Source organism: Taeniopygia guttata, chromosome 6, assembly GCF_048771995.1.
Source record: "Taeniopygia guttata chromosome 6, bTaeGut7.mat, whole genome shotgun sequence".
NCBI classification, from domain to species: domain Eukaryota; kingdom Metazoa; phylum Chordata; class Aves; order Passeriformes; family Estrildidae; genus Taeniopygia; species Taeniopygia guttata.
This window is the reverse complement of record NC_133031.1, coordinates 23,684,772-23,700,942: the sequence shown is the minus strand read 5'-3', so window position 1 is coordinate 23,700,942 and position 16,171 is coordinate 23,684,772. Positions and strand designations below refer to the sequence as shown.

The 16,171-nt window shown below is 55.9% G+C and overlaps 1 protein-coding gene across 4 annotated transcripts in view; it reads right to left on the bottom strand.

The window, feature by feature from the left end:
- Positions 1-747: 747 nt before the first annotated feature.
- KCNIP2 (potassium voltage-gated channel interacting protein 2) overlaps positions 748-16,171 on the bottom strand; it is a 43,842-nt gene continuing 28,418 nt past the window's right edge. For 2 of the 4 annotated variants that reach the window (XM_030276267.4, XM_072931190.1), the window contains exons 2-8: positions 5,201-5,325; positions 4,747-4,816; positions 4,579-4,649; positions 3,955-4,062; positions 3,498-3,602; positions 3,179-3,241; positions 748-2,848 (exon numbers count right to left, since the gene is read on the bottom strand). In XM_030276267.4, coding sequence (XP_030132127.1) covers positions 2,801-2,848; positions 3,179-3,241; positions 3,498-3,602; positions 3,955-4,062; positions 4,579-4,649; positions 4,747-4,816; positions 5,201-5,325 — 590 coding nt within the window. In that variant the 3' untranslated portion in view covers positions 748-2,800. Of the gene's footprint in view, positions 2,849-3,178; positions 3,242-3,497; positions 3,603-3,954; positions 4,063-4,578; positions 4,650-4,746; positions 4,817-5,200; positions 5,326-6,415; positions 6,516-11,788; positions 11,925-16,171 lie in introns of those variants that run through there. The other 2 variants (XM_072931191.1, XM_072931192.1) reach the window with 2 other exon arrangements.

The window sequence follows — 16,171 nt, the reverse complement described above, 5'->3', positions numbered from 1 at the left end:
CACAGCCCTGGGTGATGGCCAGCGGCCCAAAAAGGTCCCTGGAGAATCAGAGTCTTTGGAAACATCAGACTTGCTGCTTACCCAGTCCCACAATGGTAATTCCCCTCACTGCCAGAGCCCATCCTTTTAAGGCTTTGTTTGGTTTCCAGGCAGCTTTCAGTTCCTGGACTAGAGGCTGTAGAATGCTGGACCATTTTGCTGTCCCACATCAGGTCCATTGCTCTCTGGTTCTGCTACTTTCTTACTTACATTGACTGTTTACTTAATTTTTCCCAGTTTGCAATGCTGGATTTTTCCAACAATCAATAATTGCCACAAGATAAACCCCTTCCCTGTCCATACCCACCTCCTCAAGGTAGCAGGCGACCATGTTCCTATTAGCCTTAAATGCCACATCCTAACAAGGGCCACCTGGTCCCAGGCTTGGGTTCCCCCAGCAGCATCTGTGGCAAGCTGAAAACACACCTGGCAGCCTGACTCCTGAAATATGACACACTTGATTCAAGAGCTTTTTAACCTTTACACCTCCAGCCTCTTAGCAGCAGAAAATCTGCATTTACAGGACCACCAACTGCATGGCTAAGCTCAGTGTGCACCCTGTCCCCCATGCAACCTCCCAGAACACCCATGCAGAGCACCCTGCAACCACAGCACCCCAAAAAGGATACCAACCCTCTGCAGAGACCCCTCTTTTTTCCTGCCTTCCCATCCCAGGCAGCTGACAGATGCAAAGACAGAACAGTAGTGTGCATAGCGATTGTGGTTAGATTTTATTGGTTTTTTGTTGTTTTTTTGTTTTGTTTTTTTTAACTCATATAATTGTTATAATACAAAATATACAGACTGGAGATGCCAAGCGGGTTGTGGTCACCATGCCCCGGGGCAGGGGGTCACACCATGCGACCTACAGCGTGAGGGGGGAGGCGGCAGGTGCTCCACATGGCAGCGAACAATGGGTACCCCAGAGAGCTGGGAGGAGGGAGAACAGGGCCGAAGAGATGGAGGGGTAAGGCCCTCCCACCCTTAGGAGAATGCAAGTGGGAGCTCAGCCCCACAGCAAACCTGGGAGCAGGTCTGTGAGATGAACGGTGTGTTGAATGAACCTAAAAAAACACATCATGTCTGCAAGATAAATAATGTGTCAAATGAGCCTAAAAAACATGTGATGTCTGCAAGGGCTGGGACAGGGATCATCCCCCAGGAAGCAGCCCCTTAGCTTTGGCTCAGAGCCCCAGGGGTTAAATTCTAATGTCTCCAGCCCCAGGGCCTCAGCCTGGGTCTGGCCCAGCATGGGTGCTGATCCCAGACATCAGGCCAGCCCAAACCACCCCTGGCCAAGGATACAGAGAATGGAGCCACAGACGGGGCTGTCAGGGCTGGGTATATTCCCAGTGCCTGTGAGGGGCTTCTGGAGATGGCATGGGATCATTAGCCCATGGGCATCACTCTCCCAGCTATGACTTGGAGTGGTATCTGGGCAGGACAGGCCTGTCTGCACACACCCATCTCCAAGGAGCTGGTGGGAACAAAAACCCAGAGTCTCCATCCCCAAGGTCCCCAAGCAGGCTCTCATATGCCCATGCTGGGAAAAGGAAAGAGTCCCCTGCCCCAAGGTGACCCTCCAGCCTGCCAGCAGCATGGCAGTGACTCCTGTCTAACCTCAGCCTTGACTTTCTCCTCCAGGAGCTGCCAGCTCAGTCATGTCACCAGCACAGGGCTATCCTGTGGGGACACCTCTCTGCATCATTGCTCATTCCCCCATCCCCAGGGCAGCAGGTGGGCTGGGATGGGCCAGGGCACAGGAGCAGGGCAAGATCAGCAGCTAATGATGCCAGGAGCATGGCTGTGAGCCCTATGGGACCAGAATGGCCACCAGAGACAAGCCCATCTCCCTCTTCCACATGTCCCCATACCCTGGCTGTCACATCCTCGGGAAGGGTTGGAAAGAGTGTCTCTCCACTAGAGCCTCAAAGTGGATCCCTGGGGTCCCCCTGTGCCAGCACCCCAAACCTGAGGGACAGGGGCTGAGGTTGCAGCTCTCCCAGCCCTGCATCGTCCATCCTCGGGGACAAGTGTCACAAGTCACCTCAAAGTCCCTTTAGCCTCCCCTCTGCTCCTGTCAGGAAGAGCCTCGTAGGATCCCTGGGATCAGGGGATGCTCCCCACAGCTCATGCAGCAATGAACCCCAAGGGCTCACATGGCTGCCTTCTCCAGGCACAGCCCCTCTGCCCACCCACTGGCCCAGGACAAGGAGGGTGGCCGGTGGCTCACAGGGGACACACCACACATGCTTCCCACAGCAGGGCACAGCCAGGGCAGGGGAGGAAGCCGAGGGATTGACTGTGCCCATTGCAAGACTTGATTGGTTTCTAGACTGTGTTGCTGGAGAATTTGGGCTGGAGCTGAGATGGGGGCTCCTGGGGCTGGAGAGGATCAGGGTAGGTGAGCTGTGGCTGCACAGGGTGGTGTGCACAGGGAAAACCTCTACTACAGCCCAAGGATGCATCTTTTCCACCAGGACTGGGTGCAGGGAGGTCCATCCAGGTAAAATTCTCATCCCGTGCCAGCCATGCCCATGCTCCAACATCTGGGAGCACCTGCTTGGGATTCCCCAAGGAAAGCAGAGCTGGGCCAGGGGAAAGGGAAGATCTCGGCACTGACTGCATCTCATGGAAGGAAGGCCCCTTTCCATGGAGGTGTCTGTGCAGCCAGAGGAGGGGAGTCTCAAAGGAAAAGTCAAGAGAGAAGAAGGTTCTGGGCCCAGTGTCAGGAGAGCTCATCTGGAGGCAGGTCCGGGAGCTAAATCACGCTGTCGAAGAGCTGCATGGATCGCATGATGTTCTCATCCTGTCAGGAGCAGGTGGGAAGCGTGCAAGTTGAGCACAGAACAGCAATCTGGGAAGCTCCCCCAAACCTGGCTTTACCCTCATGGCAACTCTGGCACATGGGACAAGACCCCCAGGGATTACAGGCAGTTTCCAAGCCCTACTGGGATCCATGGCTCTCCTCATCTGTACAAGGATGCTGGCTTGGGTACAGTTCCCAAAGCAGAGCTCCAGCCTTGCCCCTGGGAGCCCTGGCTTCACTCCCTCGCTGCAGGAAGGAAGCAAGAGGGACAAAGGTCCCCAAGGAAAAGGGTGATGACCTAGCTCAGAGAAGAGTTGCTGGTGACTTTACCTTCTGGCAGGACTCCAGGAACTCCTCAATTGTCACCACGCCGTCCTTATTCCGGTCCATTTTCTGCAGACAAGCACAGCACAGGGAGCATAGCAGGGTCAGCCCCAGCCCTAGGGAGAACCTGGTACCCCTTGCCCAGCTCCCACAGGGGCTGGACACAGTGCACCCCTGGCCCCAGGCATGCCCAAGCACCAACTAGGATCAGCACAGCCCTGCTTCATCCCCAGAGTGGGGTGTTTTCTACTGCACCCACTGCAGCTCTGCGCTGGAGCTCTGCTTCCCCATGTGCTCATGCTTCGTGAGGATTTACTCTGCTCACCTGGAAGAAGTTCTCCACATGCTCCCGGGGTGCTTCCTCCCTCATGGCCGGGTAGGTGTATTTGCCCATCATGTCATAGATGGACTTCATGATGTCCAGCATTTCCTGATGGGAAGGGGAGCAGGGTTGCAGTGTCAACATGAGGCTCTGCCTCCACCTGGTCCCCAACCCACACCTTTTTCTTGATGCTCCTGAAGGACCTGTGGGGTGCTCAGAGATGTTTCTGCTGGCTCTGTGCACAGTGTGGGGCCGTGTGTAGATGGAGCCCCAAAGCTGCACACCATTCATCCACCCTCCATCCCAGAGTCACTCCAGTGCCAGGGGACCAGGAGGGACATTTGCAAAGCTCAGCTCAATTACATATTGATCCCCTGGGCTCTCCTCCAGAGCTCAGCCGAGTTCTGCCCTTGTCCCTGCCAGGTGCAGACTTGGGGACCAGTGTGGACCCCCATCCCACCTCTTTGGTGATGCAGCCATCTTTGTTCAGGTCATAGAGGTTGAAGGCCCAGTTCAGGCGATCATCAATGGTGCCCCGCAGGATGGTGGACAGTCCAGACACAAAGTCCTGCAAGGATGAACAAGGCAGGCAAATGGGAGTTACAGCCACAAAGGGCCTCAGAGACACAGAGTACAGCCCTGCTTGATTCTCCTGCAGAGAGGAACTCAGCCCCAAAGCTGATATGCCCTGGGGCTGGGCTGACAAGCCGAAATATTGGGTATCAAAAAGAGTTGGGGGAGAAAAAATTGCTTAACTCTACATTTCCCACACTACTCCCTTGGGTCACAGCAACCAAGAGGACAACGTGTTCAGCCAAAGCCTGAACAAGATTCAGCCATGGCTGTGTCTGCCAGTCTGGGTCTCTACACAATCCTACCCAGAAAATACAGAAAGCCCCCCTTTTTTTTTTTTTTTCTTTTAATTGGTTTTCTGTTGCCTCTGGGAACTTAATAAACTCCACTAGGTCTGCCAACTCTTCATCCATCTGCAACAACACCACTGCTGACCCCAGTCCATGGTCCCTGGAGAGCTGTGCTCTCCTTGCCCCACTGCACCCCTTCACCCTCCTTGGCCACAGCTCACCTCAAAGCTGACGGAGCCATCATGGTCGGTGTCGAAGGCGTTGAAGAGGAAGGTGGCATAGGTGCTGGAGTCTGCAGGGAGGCAGACAGCATGAGGGGGTGCTGTGTGACCCTCTGCCCCACAGAGGCACCCACGTGAATGGGGACAGGGATGGGGATGGGCACTCACCTCCTTGAGGGAAGAACTGTGAATAGATCTGTTTGAAGTTTTCTTCGTTGACAATGCCACTTGGGCACTCCTGCCAGGGCAAGGTCACAGTGTCAATTCCACATTGCAAAAATGGGCTGAGCACCCCCTAAAAACCTGTGGGTGCCTTGCCTTGCCCTCCAGCCCTGTGCACCTAGTGGGGTGGCTAGAAAGGCTGCTTAAAGCATCTCCCTAATTTTTTGGACTGCACCCCTCACTGGAGGGGCTCTGAATCCCAGGCACCTGGGAAAGGGGCTCTCTGCACCCAAGCAAACAGAGCACAGGATCAGGTCTCCCCACTGAGCTCCCTGGAAGTAAGATCAGGCTGTAGCCTATGTAAACTTCAACCCCAAAAACTTTCACAAAGAAAGCAGTAAGCCAAGGTGGACATGGCAGCAGAGGTGAGGGCTATCAAAGCTGGTCAAGGAGTACTCACGTTCTTGAAGCCTCGGTACAGGACCTGCAGCTCTTTGCGGGTGAACTTGGTCTGCTCCTGGAGCTGCTCCAGCCCCTCGGGGCGGTGGCAGACGGTGGAGAGCTCAAACTCATCCTCAACACTGTCTGCAAGGAACCCAGGGGAAGAGAGGGTGGCTGAGGCCAGCACTGTCCTGCTCTATCTTGTCATGCCAGGGGGCAGAGAGGCACCTTGCACAGCACATGCTGTCCTCTCACACCTGCCCAGGCTGACACATTTTTGGGGTACTCTGCTCAGCCAGAGCTAGGTCTATGCCAGAAGAGGACACTCATAGACACCCCAGTTACAGACCAGGACTGGGCAACAACCCCACTCCAGTACAGCCCAGGCTGGGCACAAAAGAAGTATGAAAATCCCCCAATGCTGAAACCCTCCCTGCCTGCCCTTCTCCTCCCACCAGCACAGGCATCTGCCCTGTGGAGTTCAGACCCTTGATGTCCTGCAGCACCAGGGCTCACATCCAGCAGGAGAGTTGCCCCTCAGAACCCCCAGCCCCAAATGCCGCCCCCCCCACCCTGCCTTTCCAGATTCTTTTCTACCCACTGTGCTCCCACCTTCCTTGATGGCTTCTCTCCACTATCTGCCAAGCTGCACAGCCCCTGCCTGCAGCAACCAGCACCCCTAGACCCCACTCAACCAAGAGGGACACACAGCAGGTACTCCCTCTTTGTGGGATGGTTCAGACCCTGCCCCTCCATACTCACCTTCTCCCAGGGGGGTCTGGCTTGCACCATGGAGCTGGGAGAGATCCTGACCAGGGGCTTGGACTCACCAAGGAACCAAGCACACCCAGTACAGGGGGCTAAAGGACTCTGCACTCACTCCCTGCTCAGCCTCTTTCATCGTCCCATCACACCTCCATCTCCAAACCAACCCTCAGCTTAGAGAAACAACTCCCCACCCCTTAGACCAGTGCTGGGAGGGCCCTGCTGCCCTGAGCCAGCTCCCAATGGGAGCTGCTGCAGGGAGACGAAGAGGGAGAAAACCAGCCTGTGAGCAGGTAACGACAGAGGTGGGTGCAGAGCCCATGAGATCGGACCCCTCCAGGGCAGGGCTGATCCTGACAGCCAGGGCAGGGGAGAGGTGGAGGCGTCCCCTTCCCGCAGGCAGGGCCAGGGCGGAGAGCAGGCAGCAGCACCGCCGGGGACAAACACACACAAAGGCAAGAAGAAGCACTTGCTTTCACTGAGCGAGGGGATGGATTTGGGCCGGCAGCAGGGCAGCAGTTTGAGGAATCGCTGCTTCAGCGCTTTTTTAGTTTGGACTGGCGGGTTGCCTGGAAGAAAGAAGGAGTCACCAAGCAGAAGAATTAACACAGCATCAGCCCCCGGTCCCCACGGGCAGCAGGGTTGGGCACCCGGCGCGGGGTGATCTGAGCGGAGGCAGCACATGCAGCGTGAGGCTGGAGGAGCAGGAAGGCAAAACCCAGCCCAGGCTCTGGTCGACCTTCCTGCTCAATCCCAGGACAAACCCAGCACTGGAGTATCTGTCCTCGGGAAGGATGAAGACAGCCCTGCTGAGTTACCCACACCCAGCATCTCTGTACACCCCCATCATACCAGGGTGTCCGGGAGACTCCCAGGCGCCCAGAGAGTCAGGAAATGGCAGGGCCAGACTCTGTCCTTTAGCCTTGAGGACAATTACCTGCTCCCTGAGGACCCTCTCCAAGGGGCTCTGCAGGGAGGCAAGATAGAATGAAGCCCAAGAAACAGCCTGTAGCGGAGCCAGGGCATTGCATCCTCCCTAAGCTCAGGCTGGGTTTGATCCTGCTGGTACCCATGGGCTGAAGGCAAAACATGCACCAGACCCTCCATGCAGCCCAGACTGCAGCATGCACCCCCACCCCAGTGCAACACTGGGACCTGAGCCCAGGGTCCTGCTTTGAGACAGCCAGAAGGGGAACGGGGCTTTGCCTTGGCCAGGCTACAGCGCTGGGTGAAGGACTCCCCACACCAGCCTGGCCCATGGCCACTGCATCCAAGTTGCCCTGTGTTAATAGTAGGTCCCCTCGCTGTACTGACCCCAATGCCACCCCCTGTTCCCCCATTTGGACCCCAGTGTTTTCACTCAGCCCCATCTGTCCCAGCTGGTGTTGCCCCATGGCTGCAGACCCCCTCCCTCCCTCCCCACAGTGCCTCAAGCCAGCAAACTCAGCGCAGGACTGATGCTGCAGATAGGGAAAGGAGGAAGAGGAGGGGATGAAGGCCATGCTGGGCTCCAGCCTCTGAGGGGAGGCAAACACCAGCATGGAGACAAATGGGACAAAAGGTGCAAAGTCCCTTTGGAGCTCTGGTTTGTCACTGTGTTTGCTCCAGGTATCCTATACATCTGCAAGGAGTAGGTCACAATGCCTATGCATCCTGAGCCCTGGTTTTGGGGTTGTTTCTCTAGGTTTCCAGCAAATAGCTGCCAGAGAAGCCCTTTCACAGCCTTGTGGGGCTAAGCTGAGCCCCAAATACCAGGAAAATGGTGTTGCATGGTACCCAGCTCCAGGACAGGGACAGTGGTCTGCATCCAGCAGCCACTTCTAGGCAGGTTGGCCCCAAGGTGCCCACAAGCAGAACATGGGACCCTCTGAGCTCACACCAAGGCAACTCCATCAATCTGGGGGATGGAGAATAGCTCCAGGAGGTCATGGATCCAGCAGGACATCACAAAAAGCCACTCAAAGAAGTCAAATTCTCCCCAGGGGTGTGGCATCCCCAGCAGCGTGACAGTGAGATGCAAACCTATAGGGATGAACAAACACATCCCCTGGCATTTGTCAGGGGGTGACAGGGGCAAGGGTGAGGACCAGGATCTTGGCACTGGCAGAACAGCACAACCTAGCTCCTGTCTGCTCTAGGGTTTGCAGGTAGGTGAGGAAAGAGGACTTTTCTTTCCTAGAAGTGGGCACCAGTTGTACATAAACCATGATTTTGTCAAGGCTACACTTCCAGGGCTTTAATTTGCAGAGGGAAAGGGAAATTGCACCTTTCAGCCTTCCAAGGATGCTCTGGGGCCAGGTCCCTCCAGCAGAGCTGAGCTGTGGGAACAGACCTGACAGGCAGAAGTATTCCCTTTGCTGAGCGACAAGGGAGAGGGTGGTCAGAGCAACACCCAAAGTCAGGGTGATGGACCCCAGAGGGAGCAGGGCAGGAGGGAAACCACACAGCGAGAGAGATGCAACAGAGAGTAAACTGTGGTTGGACTCACAGGGGCAGCAGGTATAGGCACGTGCAGTAGGTCAGGTCGGGTGCAAGTTACACTTTAGTTTGTTATAAAGGAAAAAGAAAAAAAAAGAACATGGGCATTTTCTCAAGGAGGAAACCAAAGGGGGCCCGATTCCAGGGTCCCCAGGGCAGGGGAGGGAGCACATTCAGCACATGCAGCTTAACAACAGGAGAGGGGTGACCAGGACTAGGGTTTTGCTGTCCTGGCTTTAGTGAACACAAGGGCTCTGCTGAGCAGGACACACCACCCTCTTTCTCTTTTCAGCATCCAAACCATAAGCAAGTCTGGGAGCTGCCCCTCCTTGCTGGAAAACAGCTCTACCCAAAGATGAGGAGCAATGCCCAACCATGTGCTGCCACTCTGGACACAAGGGACATTGCAGCACGAAGCCCTGTCCCTGCCAGCAACAGCTCCTTTTCCAGATGCCGCTCTGCTCTCCACCCTTCTGGAAGGGCCATCCAGTGGCCGGCACAGAACAGAAAGGGCTGGCAGGGTTTTCTCTGCGGCGGGAGGGCTGCCGGGTTAAGCGCCTTGTGCTTCCCATGCATCACTCTGCAGCTCGGCAACTTCCAAGCACACAAACACACACAAGCTGAGACTCCATCCTTGAGTGGCACCAGAAGAGTAGGAATTTCCCATCCCCACCTCCACACGCTGTTGAAATAAATCCTGAAAGCTGGCTCCAAAGGAACCTACCCTGCCCCCAGCAATGACTGCTATCAGGATGGTCACGGGCCACTTTGTTTAGAGCCACCAGCAGCTGATGTGTCCTTGGAGGCTGAATCCAGCCACTGCGACCATGCTGAGGGTTACCCAGTGCTGGGCTGACCACTTCCCACAGAGGACTCAAGCCTGGACTGCTCCATGGTCTCCCCAGAGGAAAAACAGGAGATAGGTGCATAAAAATGTCCTTGTCCTCCCATAGAGCCACAGCCACCAGTCCCCTTCCAGTGACAGCTGGATGGGGAGACCAACCCACCCCTTCCATCTCACCCTCCTGCTAGAATACAACCTCAATAACAAACCAACAGGCAGTGCCAAAACTCCCCCATCACCCTCAGTAACCTGTCAATAAATGCAGGATTGTGATGGGTGGAAAATGTGCATCCCACGACAAGACCCCCTGCAATGTCCCCAGCCCCAGGGCACAGCACCGTTCCAGGAGGAGAGCAGAGCACAGCAGCCCACCAGCAGCACTCACAGCCCCTGCCTGGCCCCGTGGGGCAACAGTGGGTCAGTTGGCAAGTCAGGAGGAGCTGGTATCCCAAGGCTGATGTGAACTCAGCTGCCCCTAAAACCTGTGGCTGACAATCATCCCTGTGCAGGGCTCAGCCAGTACCCAGCCTCTGGCAGTGCCATCAGCCACAGCTCTCCGGGGTCTGCAATGACGGTCAGCAGGGGGAAGAGTGAGTCTCCCCTGGGGAGAGGTCAGGATGTGTCCCACCAACAGCAGCTCTGCAAATGACCCTCATCAGTCAGCAATGCAGAGCCAAGTGTAGCAAAGGTGCCAGACAGTCATCCATCAGAGGAATGAAATCACAGCTGGCATCTTCCAGGGCCAAAGAGTCCCTGTCCTGGGGGTGGGACAGAGCTGTGAGCAGCAAAGCTGCCAAGCGAGCTGCAGTTTGTGGGACAGCAAAAGCTCAGGACCAGGATATTCCCTGGTGCCAGAGGGAGAAACACAGCACAACCCTTGTGCTGAGCAGTCCCCAGTGGGGCTTGCAGTGCTGCTGTCCCCATTCCCATCCTCAGCCTGTGACAGTGCTCCCAGATAGCCTGCCTGTGCCCAAAGGAGATGTTGCAGAAAAATAATTTCTACAGACCACACCATGTACAGAATGTTGCAAGCAGCAAATGGGACAGGATACACATTCCAGGAGACAGTGGAGCTCAGGGGCTCCCCAAATGGAGCAGACAAAGCTGCTCCATTTTGCATCACCCTGCTGCTAAACCCACACACAGGGACACATTCTGCCCCCATCAGCACATCCAAAGTGCCAGAGGACCTACCCAAAAAAATGCCCCAACAGAGCAGCAGCTCCTCTTGGCAGCAAGCAGTGTGTTCCACAAGGGAGCTAGGGCTCTGCATATCCATTACCCAGATGCCATCCATACCCTCCACAGTAAGGCACAGGGACAAAAAGTGGATGTGCTTCAGCCACACCCCAGCCAGCTCAGGGACATCCTCCATCAAAAGGAGGTTGAAAGCATCTCCTGGGCAAAACACCCTCATCTTCTCCCCTCTCTCTGCTCTACTACTAGTTGCTCCTCTGATCACTCCCGGCCACACACCTCCCATTCCAAACTCTGGCTGCCCAAGGGGATGTGATCTGCAGTCCCTTCATTTCACAGCATCCCCAGTGCCAGCAAGGAGGCAGAGGGGATGGAGGCAAACCAACCCCAAAACACATTCGTGCAAAGTCTACTGGCAGCCGTTGTCTGAGCTGGGACTGTCTGTGGCACCATCGAGCCAAAGGAAAGCAGGCATCAGCACCATGCAGCTCCCTGCACTCCCACCCTCACCGGGCACAACCAACAGGTCATGTATCCATTGCTCTGACATATTTTGGGTCCTCTTCTTTGGCCACATCCAGCCCTATCCTCAGTACCCACTTGCCAATCCCAGAAGCTCAATATCCAGAGCATCCTCTTCCTTCCCCAACACTGGCACAGCCCCACAGGGAGAGCAAAGGGGTTTTCACCTCTTTTCCCATGTTTTCCCCATAGCCACCAATTCCTGTAGCAGTGAGAAAGCTTTGACCTGCATGGTGCTGCACCCCACATTCATGGTTCTTTTCTCCCAGCTCACATTTATCTCCTCAGACCCAGTTACCTGCAATGTTTTTCCCATCCTCTGACAAAGCCCAGCCTTCTGCATCCCATTACCCTGAGACTCCAATAGCCCAGACAGTCTCCATCCCCCAGCACCCCACATGTCACTGCATCCCAGTGCCTCAAAACCAGATATCCCCCACCCTAAAGCTCCCAGACATCTTACATTTCTAGCATCCTGCACCCAACACCACATATTTCAATGTCCACAAATATTCCCACACAATATCTTAACACTCTGAAACACCCCCAGACACCCTCTGTTCCCCAGTTTTCCCTACACCCTAATGCTGCCAGACACTCCAATGCCCCCCACAAAAAAAAAACCAAACAAACAACAACAAACAAACAAAAAAACCCAACCCAACAAAAACCCGCCTTAAACCACACAAATCCTTCAGAAACTCCCCTAAGCACCCTGCAACCATTGGGATAGGAGGAGCACCTCCACCAACACATCCCCGTCTCATTGCAACCCCATCCCCATCCCTGTCCCCATCCCACCTCCCCTGGTCAGGTCGATGATGCCCAGAGCATGGAGTATCTTGAGGCTGGAGCAGAGCAGCAGGATGATGCCCACCGTTTGCAGCCCCTGCAGGTCCCAGGATGCCTCAGACACCGCCATCCCCCAGACACACAGCCCCAGCCAGCAGCTGCTCTGGCAGCAACAGACCCAGCAACGCAGGAGAGGGGAGGGCAGGGGAGGAGAGACCTGCCTTGGCCCTCCCTCCTCCTGCCCTGGCACCCTCTAGAGTCCCTCGGGGCACCCAGGCTGCAGGGAAGGAGAGCCCACGAAACTGCCCAAGGGACTTAGGGGTCAGCTCTCCTGCAGGGCACCCCTGCACTACACAGCCAGGCACAGGAACCTGCAAAGGGGTGCAAAATGGGCACCAGTGGGTGCATGGAGGTGGAGGAGGCTCAGCCACACTGGCTTCCACCCCAACAGCAGCTCGTGGTGGCACTGGAGCTGAGCAGTCTGAAGAGACCCTCGAGTTCATCACATGCTACTGGGGTACTGCTGTCACCAGCCTGGGAATCAGCTCCGCCTAGGAAATCCCCTCTGCCCCATCATAAACCACCAAACCTTCCCCCCAGCAGTGTCCTCACCTTGCATGGCACAAGTTCCTTGCTTTGGAGCTCAGCCTTGTCCACTGATCACCTCCACAGACCTCTGCAGCCCTCATCTCCTCCCTCTTCTGCATCTCTGCACCAGCAAGTCAGTCACAGCCACAGCTGGGACTGGCAGCCCTGGGTACATTGCCTGCTGCTGGAGAGAAATGTGCCCCACAGGGTGCAAATCTGCCCCACAGGGTGCTGCCTGGAGGGAGGGCAGCAGGTCAGGGACAACCAGGGTGGGTGCTCCCCACAGCCCACCCAACGTCCTGCTTTGAGGGCAGCAGGAGAGACTCCAGCCTGGCAACAGTAGTAATTAGAAAGTTAATTTCAGTTGTCTGTGCATCTCTCACCTAAAAACTGCTTCTGCTGCCCCAGCAGTACAACAAGCCCCCGGGCAGGCACTAATGGGGGAATGAGACATTGTCCTGTATCCCTGGGAGGAGATGCTGTAGCCAAGCACAGGTGGCACATCTGACATCCTGGTAACAGCACTCCAGGGACCATGGGCTCTATACTCTCTAGAGCCCAGTCCAGGGCACTTCTATTCCCACCTGTGCCCAGTCCTGGGGTCTAATCCTGCCTCTCACATGGGAGAGGTAAAGGGGATCCTATTGAGCTCCCTCAGCACCCTACAGCCCAACACAACCTCGTGCTAGAGAGTCACAGCCTCTCCCACTGGACTTGGAGGTTTCACCCTCCACCAACAGAGCCAGACTATAAAGAAGGGCAGTTCTAATAGGCTCCTTTGCTCTCTACATTTCTTGCTTTTCCTCCAGTCTGTGGTTTTCTCACCTCCCTGTGGCTGAGTGATCTCCTGTCCCTCCATCTGCTGGCTCAGAGCCCATCCTAGGACAGTGGGGGCCCTTTACCATGTCCAGCTGGAGCTCCTTGCTCCCCTTTCCAGGCACATCAGCAACAGTAAGAGCAAATCAGGCCAGAGGGAATTGGGAAGGAAGCAATGTGAAAAGTGATTAACACAAGGCCGGAGGGAGAAGAGATTCAACAAGCTAATTAGGTCTGGCTGGGCTGTGCAGGGCATGTCACCATGCAGCAGCAGAGGCACAGGGTGCACTACAGGTACTGTGGACCTTGGGGAGCTCAGGGCTGCTGAGAGAACCAACCCTGCCCAGCCCTAGAGCCAGCTGACAAACCTGCTAGCCCATGGAAAGGCAAGGGTTAAAGCCACTGCAGACAGGGGAATGTCTGGTTTAGCCCAGCCCAGGGAACCCCAAACTTCAACCTGGAGTGCCTGCAGCTGTCCTAGGCTAGATTTCGATGCTCCAAGATCTACTGGCCTGCAGCAAGCTCACCTTGACCTCTGGGGTCTGTCCAACCCACCAGGCTGGATGACACCCTGAGCCCAGGGCCCAAAGCATCACACCCCAAAGGGCCAGTCCCTCCTGCAGCCAAGACACAGCACTCCTGCCAAAGAGGTTCCTGGAAAGCAGGAGAAATCGGGGCTTGGCACAGGACTTTGCTCTTGCCAGCACCTTGGGGATGCTCGCTTTTTCCCTCTCCAGAGGGACCCTCATCCTGAGCTAGCCATGAGGAGTCCATACTGCTCACTGCCACCACCCTCCTGCCTGGCACCTTTTGGGGTGCTGGTGGCACCCAGGCATGCTGCTGCTCCCTCCTGTTTCTCCCCAAATTCCAGAAGGGTTTAGCACTCTCCCAGCCCTGCTTCTGTTTCCATATCCTGAGCTCTACAGCAGCAGCAGCTCCCAGGGAAGGCAAAGGCCAGCACACCCTATGCTGGGGGCTCTCCAAGACACCCCCAATACTGCCTGCCCCCCAGCACGTACCCTGAACAGCCAAGGCAGGAGCAGCCCTGGGCGGGCACCAATTATCCTGCTGACAGCAATCTGCCACTTCATTTAATATTAATCTGTGGCTGAGCTATGCGGGTGGCTCTCCCGCCTTTTCCCTCCTCCCAGCCGGGACCGATTGCTCTGCACTGAATTATTGATGCTGCACTTCAAGAGGCAAAATTGATAGTGTTTCTCTCCACCTGCCCCATCCTGAGTGCTTGGCCAGAGCGTGATCTCAGCAGAGGTCTGAGAGCCTCCTGCATGGGTCTGCCAAGAGATCTTCAGGCCTGGGGACAGGCATGATGGCACAGGGCAGCGGTGGGATGACACAATCCATCATTGATTATCCAGCTGGTAAACAACATGAGTTCCAGCATTGATCACCTTGAAGATCCTGGAGCACAGTGCAATCACAGGGATGCTCCATTGCTGCTGCCAGGCAGTGGCTGTGGCAAGGTCCAAGGGGATACAGTGCCAAGCGGACAGGACAAGGGGTTCCAAACGGTCAGAACTTCTGTCCAAGCCCTTTTTCAGGGAAGTGCCAGCTCCAAATGAAGGATGAGGTCCTTGGGGCCTCATCCAGCCAAGTCTGGGAACCAACAAGCCTGGAATTCCCCCAGGATCTCATTGCAAGATGCTCCCACTGAACCCTTCCCCCAGGCTTAGAGGGGTTGGCTTGGTCCCCTCTGGAACTGCTCCATTCCCAGCCCATCACTGTGGTGCACAGCACAACCTGGGCAGAGAAACAGCTGCAGGCAGGGGACCATCAGGGATGGGGCAGGGAGAGCACGGGCCAGCAGCCAGAGCAGGGGAAGCACCGCCGGCAGCATCGATGGCTCCGGAGCAGGTGGCAGAGCCCCGTGTCCATTAGCAGACCCAAGCCATTAGTGTTTGGTTTCAGGCTCTTTGCAGTCCCAGGGCTGTCACTGTTGACCAAGCCATGGCTTGTAAACAGCCCCTGGAGGGGACACAGTATTTACCAGCCCCAGACATTGCCTGGGACCTTCCCTGGAGAGCAAAATCCTACCTGCTGCCTCTCAAGTCAAAAGGGGCAGCAACCTATGCAACAGCACCTCACCTCCATCCCAAACCACTGCTGTTCACACACAGGACTCCTTGTACAGTGCCCAAGCTTAACCTCAGCCAATTTCTGCCCCTTAAGCAACACGTTTCCTTCTCTTCTGGGTGCCTTCAGGCAATGGGAGCAATTGCTGGCAATCTAGGGCACCTGGATCCCATTCCCACCCTCACAGCTGGGACGCATCTCCAGCCAAACCAGAGGGAACTGCAGCTTCTCAGCATGTGAGAGTGGGTGGAGTGAGGCATGCCCTTGTTCCTTCTGGAGGGGTGACAGATGACCAGGACAAGGCTGGACACAGGACACCCCATCTCCAGCATCCTGCTCTGGCCCATGCATGGAAAAATCAGTTGCAGATGGACAAGGAGTGTGCCCCAGGAAACAGAGGAGACACACAAGGCTAGGAGTGGCCCCTGTCTTGTCCCGAGCCCCTCTGCAGCATTGCTGCAGGGCTGGGGGCTCTCTGTCTTCACTCCTTCCACCGCATCTGGGAACTGCAGAACAGCCTTTGAGCAGCTACACAGGGAAGCAAAAGCACTGGGAAGTGGGAAAGAAGAGTCTGAGGGAGGCACCCCCAAATCACCAGCAGAACTGGGGAGGGAGAATCCACCCTGGGCACAATCAGCATGCCCTGGCACTCACAAGGCAGGATGTCTGATAGGTCAGCTCCTGCCTCAGTTTCCCTTCTGGTATGATCCACCTAGGAGTACTGCTGCTGGTACACAGGGACTTAGCACGCAGTTAAATAGTAATGAAAACTTCCACCCATCTTTCGTGTCCTGCGATCAGGTTCACAGGATCAGAGGGAGAGATCCCCTTATCTGTCCCCTCTCTATCTCCAGGCACAGCCAGCCTGTCGGTGCTGCCTGCTTCACTGCTTGTAGA